Below are 5,408 nucleotides of genomic sequence, written 5' to 3' on the forward strand. Positions count from 1 at the left end.
AAATATTAAAAAAAAATTAGAAGTTACACTCTAGATTAAATTAAATCTATTGTAACTTCACGGAATTTTTAATCCCTTTATGAATAACGTTATACCCAAATTTACCTCCCGAATTTATATTAATAATATCACACACAATATGTATTAACGCAATAATTTTTTTTTCAAGTTGCCATAACTATTTTTGTGTAGTTCCCGCGAATAATGAAACTACGAAAAATGTGTTTGTGAACACTATGCGTTCATTAACGTAAGAAAATGCCTAAATAACCAGGCTCTACGTTTAATATATTATGAGACATGTCCAGAATGTAAGTGTACTCAATTTTTGTAGGCTTCAAAAAAAAAAAAAAAATAAAAATTACCTGGTTACATTGATATATTTGTGTGCTATTTTTCTACATAGTCGCAATCTCTTTCAATACCGGTTGTGAGACGGCAGGTTCGTTTTTTAATGCCTGCCTAGTAGAGCTCTGCCACCACCTCCTTCACCTCCTCGTCGGTTGAAAATTTTTTTTCACCCATGTGCTTCTTCAGGGAAGTGAATAAATGGTAATCTGAAGGCACCAGGTCAAGGGGAATACGGGGGTGGTTCAAAACATCCCATCCAAATGAGTCCAACAATTGCTTCGTGACATTGGCCGTGAGGGGTCTGGCGTTGTCGTGCAGAAGGCAGACTCTACTTGTAAACAGACCCCTCCCTTTATTTTAAATCACTCTTCTAATTTTTTTTTAGGGTCTTACAATACCCTCGCTGCGTTGATGGTCGTCTCCCCTGAGGTAAATATTCAATCAATATGATGCCTTTGTGATTTTTATTATTTTATAATTTTAGGTATTTAAAAAACAAAATGTTTGACCAAATTGGTGAATTTATTTAAAAATATTCACTTTTTATTAATAAAGACTCAATACAATTGGAATATATTTTTTACATTTAGTGATTTGTACCGTGATTGTTGTATACATCGTGATTTGTATAATGTAACTTGTAAAATCTAGTTACTTTGTACTGCAACATTGTCCAGTTTGCGATGTGTAGAATAATCGCTGTACACATAGTGAAATGTACAATTTTGGACTTAGTATGTACCATAAACACAATGATAATATGACGTATAAAACAAATCTATATGTTGCTACTTAAACATATTCTATTATTTTACAATATAAAATATATTATATATTATATATGTGGAGGTAAATAATATACATTTAGTTGCTAAATTTAAAACTATTTTAATATTGTGGACATATATGGAGTAACATATTTATTAAAAATAATATTATGTAGGATGTAGGAATAATATTGGAGCAATATATAATCAAAAAATATATATCAAAAATATTAAATATATATTACAGCAACATTAAAATTACATACCAAATTACTACCTTTAAAATATGTACCTATGTTAAATAAATCATTGCAACAATCTGAATTGGAACATATTATTTTCTCAATGATGGATTTTCTGCCATTTGGTGGTTATTGTGTAAACATGGTGAGAATTTATTTTTGAACATCAGAAAATCTACATATTGTTGCAATAATAATCTGTTTTCAACAAAATTTAATCAATATAATTGAAATATAATATTGCTATCTGGGATATATATTTTTATTTTATTTTACATTATTATCTGTATGGGTTTTTTTTTTGTGCGATCAATTAAATATTTCAATTTATCAAATTTAAGGTAGCTAAATCACGTTCCAAATTCAACAGAAACTAATGTTAAAAAAACACTAAATTACATCTTATGACAGTCTCTAAAAAAATCCCTTTCAGGTATTTTTTCGCGTCAAAAGGTAGGTAGCCCATGTTGTTCTTCAATGTCTAATCTATCTCTGTACCTATCTGTATCCAAAGGGATAGTAAGGATGTCAAATATTATGGTATTATTCAAGGTACATCATTATGCCCTGTATTGTTTTTAATATATTATATTAAATCCAGGGACTAAAATTGGATAGGAATAACAGTATAATTTATACAGGATTTTAAGGAATGAACTGATACGCCATATGTACCTATTTGTGTGGATATTTTTAGTTTAATAATAGCATTGTATACATCGTTAAACAATATATTAATATTATGAATATTAATTAGGTTATTATGGTAAAGGGTGCAGTCATTTACTGGTAGGTAAATTAGATTTTAGTATTTTACATACACACAAGAGAAATGTCTGGTGAATAAATTAACTATATGTCTATATATTATGTCCGTTATTAGCACAGTGATCATTCAAGTTAACAGTTTGAAGTAAAGAGCCGAGAGATGAATTTTATTTAATGAAATTCCAGAGTAGCTTACCGTTTTTTCTGATTGAGTTTTTATTGTTTTGTAAATATTTATTATAGTCTACTCTACTTTTATTATTACATGATTTACGAAGATGTGAAAAGATCAAATACTCAGCTTTTGGAAATTTAAGTACTCTATTTATTTTTGTCTAATGAGCATTTTTAATTCTTTGCTAAACCAATTGTTGTATTAGATGATTGATGAGTAATAGGTACGTGTACCTACGAATATAATCACTTATTATCATATAAATAATATTATAAAAATGATAAACGGGCATGATTCAAATCTAAATTAGAAAATTCTATATACGAATTAATAAATAGAAATTAATAGATTTTAAATAATTATTTAATGCAATATAGTCGTCATTAGTGTAATCTAAGTAAGTTTCATTGAAAGATAGTAAATTAGGTTTATCAATTTGGAATGTTATATACTAAGTGGTGGGGGGGGGGGGGGGGGGAATGAATCAATAAGAAGCAACTTATCTATTTCGATAACATTTAAGTATACTGAGTTACTAATTACGAGGTTTAGTAATTTATTATTATGATTAAAGATGAAGTTAAATTTTTAAAAGTGTAAATAATTCAATGAGTTGATAAATGCAGCTTCAACTGAATTTAAAGTGCATAATGAAACTATAATGTTACTATCATTATTTTTTTTTCAACTGACGAATTGTTATGTTTTCAATAAATTAGGGTGACTGCAATTCAATTTAACATAGAGTACCAACCATCATCTGACGATATGTAGCTTCTGGAGACAACTCAGCTTGAGACGGAGTGCCGGGAGTTTGGCGGATAGTCTTAATTTATAATAGAAAACTCGATGAATTTTATCAGTATCACGTTTCTATCTATATTGTATGAATGACTTAATAAATATACACAAAGGTGGGGACTATTAAAAAGTCAACACTTCGTCAGCCGGGTTTAACTAAGCTTAACTATAAAAGTACACGTACTTGGTACACTACACTGATATATTTAAGTGTTGAAAGAAATTCTTCGTAGTATTCAATGTATGCACTAAAAATGGGTGTTCTTTCATTTGTATCAATGTTGCTATTGCAGAAATAAGTAATATTGTTATCTGCGAAAAAAAAATATTTACGTTTTAAATTGTATAGTTTGGTACGATATATATTTTTAATAGGCTCAAACTGTAAAGTGTAAAACTATACATAGGTACACCAACTTGGCCTATACCCACTGAACATTTTATGTTTCCTCACATCTCGGCAATGTATATTTTATGTATGAGAAGCAACAGCGTATTGCGGTGTTGGATGGTCGTTTTGGGCCTGTTATTATATATTATACATTCATTGTCTATAAAACAAACAACCCTGCGCTGTAATAATATATTTTTTAATTATCATCCCAAAAAACCATTATAGGTGGTTATTAAATATTGTTAACATAATAGATTTAAAATAAACAGCAATAAGACAGCCCTAGATTGTAATTATATTGTATACAAATAACAGCCATTAAACAGCTCTTGACTGTTGACAATGTTTGTATGAAAAAGAGTAACGATATTTATAGCCATTTGTGGAAATAATAATGTGTATATATTGTATATTATTGGATGTTGTGTATTTTATGTTGTTGACAATAATTATATAAATACTGCAGCTAACCCTATTTTATATATTTAGATTTTATAGTTGATATTATTGACTATTGAATTATACCTAATGACTAGTGACTCAGTCTAGTAGGTACCCAGTCTGTCCCACCGACCATCGACATTCCAGCCAAAACCGATTGCCGCTAAGCATCCTCACGCTGAATGTTGATTAAGTATCGGGTTTTCTATGTACTCATACTAAATTATTATATACTTATACATACTTACTGATATAACTAGATTCAAATTAATATTGAAAATTCCATAAGCTGTAATTTCGTCTGATTCAAAAACTGATACTTGATTCATGAACATTTTAATCTAATTCAAAAATAATTATAAAACTGATAAGTATAAAAATAGAAAATAATAGTATTACGTTATCATAATATACAATTTAGTATAATATATTAGTCAGTGCCGTATTAATGTTGCCCTGGGTGGAAATTGTTTAAGTCAAAATAAAATTGATTTAATAACCTGTGTTTTTAAGGCAATGGATAAATTTGAAATCCTGGTTAATCGTAAATAAGATATTATCTGTCTTTTCTGAAAATATAAAGTAAAACAAATGTACAATGCATGTATAATACAATGAAAACATTAAACAATATAAAGGTGCATCAATGGTCATGCACTTTAAGATTTGGATCATTACGGTCCAAAACTGAGGTGTTTCGAATTCTAGTAATGCTTAAAGCTATCCTCTTAATTTTAACTTTTTTTGTGTATTTGTGTGTTTTCGAGTATTTGGAATTTTCAACATCTAATTGGACACCAGACACCACCCACAAAATTGTATTTTGTGAGCATTTTATTGCTCCTAAAGGTGACGTCAGACAAAAAACATCATTGTAAAACTATTAAATTCATCTCACAGAATTTGAAAAAAAAATCAAGCCTAGGGAAGTAATAAAGAATTTTAGTTTTAATTATTTTATAGAAAATAGACAATAGTTAAATGTAAGGTTTAAGGTAGGTTACGCTTATTGAGTTCAGTATGAATTAATTGATATTGAATACTGAATATTGAATACATCGTTATACCGAAATAAAAACAATCATCACAGTTGTAAATCTAAATGGTGCTATGAGAATTAAATGTACTACATAATAAACAAACATTTATAATTAATTATAATGATTTATAACTCAAATATTTTTTTTTACCTTATCATTTACTCGTGAGGCAGCAGTTAAAATGGACATTGTAAAAAATATACTTTGTAAATAGAAGATGAATAGTACAGATTCTTTCAGGATCTTTTCCATCATTGGATTATCTTCTGAAGATGTTGAATATTTAAAGCAAATTGTAAAAAAAAGATAACAAACTACATTGATGTAACTGAATACAAAGTAACCTAAAAGTATTTGTCCGTAACCTAAACTAAATATTCTTAATATGTCAGATAGTTCAGCGTGTAGCAATTTTATGTTATCCACCAT

At 28.3% G+C, this 5,408-nt stretch overlaps 1 protein-coding gene across 1 annotated transcript; it reads right to left on the bottom strand.

Annotated features, from left to right (window-relative positions):
* Nucleotides 1-3,296: 3,296 nt before the first annotated feature.
* Nucleotides 3,297-5,168, bottom strand: LOC132939077 (uncharacterized). The gene is made up of 4 exons (XM_061006097.1): nucleotides 5,130-5,168; nucleotides 4,440-4,508; nucleotides 4,188-4,280; nucleotides 3,297-3,416 (listed from the first exon to the last, which is right to left on the bottom strand). Exons 1-4 carry the CDS (start codon nucleotides 5,166-5,168, stop codon nucleotides 3,297-3,299), a joined length of 321 nt encoding a protein of 106 aa, XP_060862080.1.
* Nucleotides 5,169-5,408: the final 240 nt, after the last annotated feature.

The sequence above is a fragment of the Metopolophium dirhodum genome, chromosome 1 (assembly GCF_019925205.1).
Source record: "Metopolophium dirhodum isolate CAU chromosome 1, ASM1992520v1, whole genome shotgun sequence".
NCBI classification, from domain to species: Eukaryota; Metazoa; Arthropoda; class Insecta; order Hemiptera; family Aphididae; genus Metopolophium; species Metopolophium dirhodum.

What these genes read in the sequence shown, in the direction of transcription:
- LOC132939077 (XM_061006097.1), bottom strand. Translation starts at nt 5,168, where the DNA reads ATGTCCATTTTAACTGCTGCCTCACGAGTAAATGATAAG. An exon ending in CCTCACGAGTAAATGATAAG is followed by an intron (nt 4,509 to 5,129) that starts GTAAAAAAAAAT and finishes TTATATTTTCAG; the next exon opens with AAAAGACAGATAATATCTTA. An exon ending in CCATTGCCTTAAAAACACAG is followed by an intron (nt 4,281 to 4,439) that starts GTTATTAAATCA and finishes TTTTTGAATTAG; the next exon opens with ATTAAAATGTTCATGAATCA.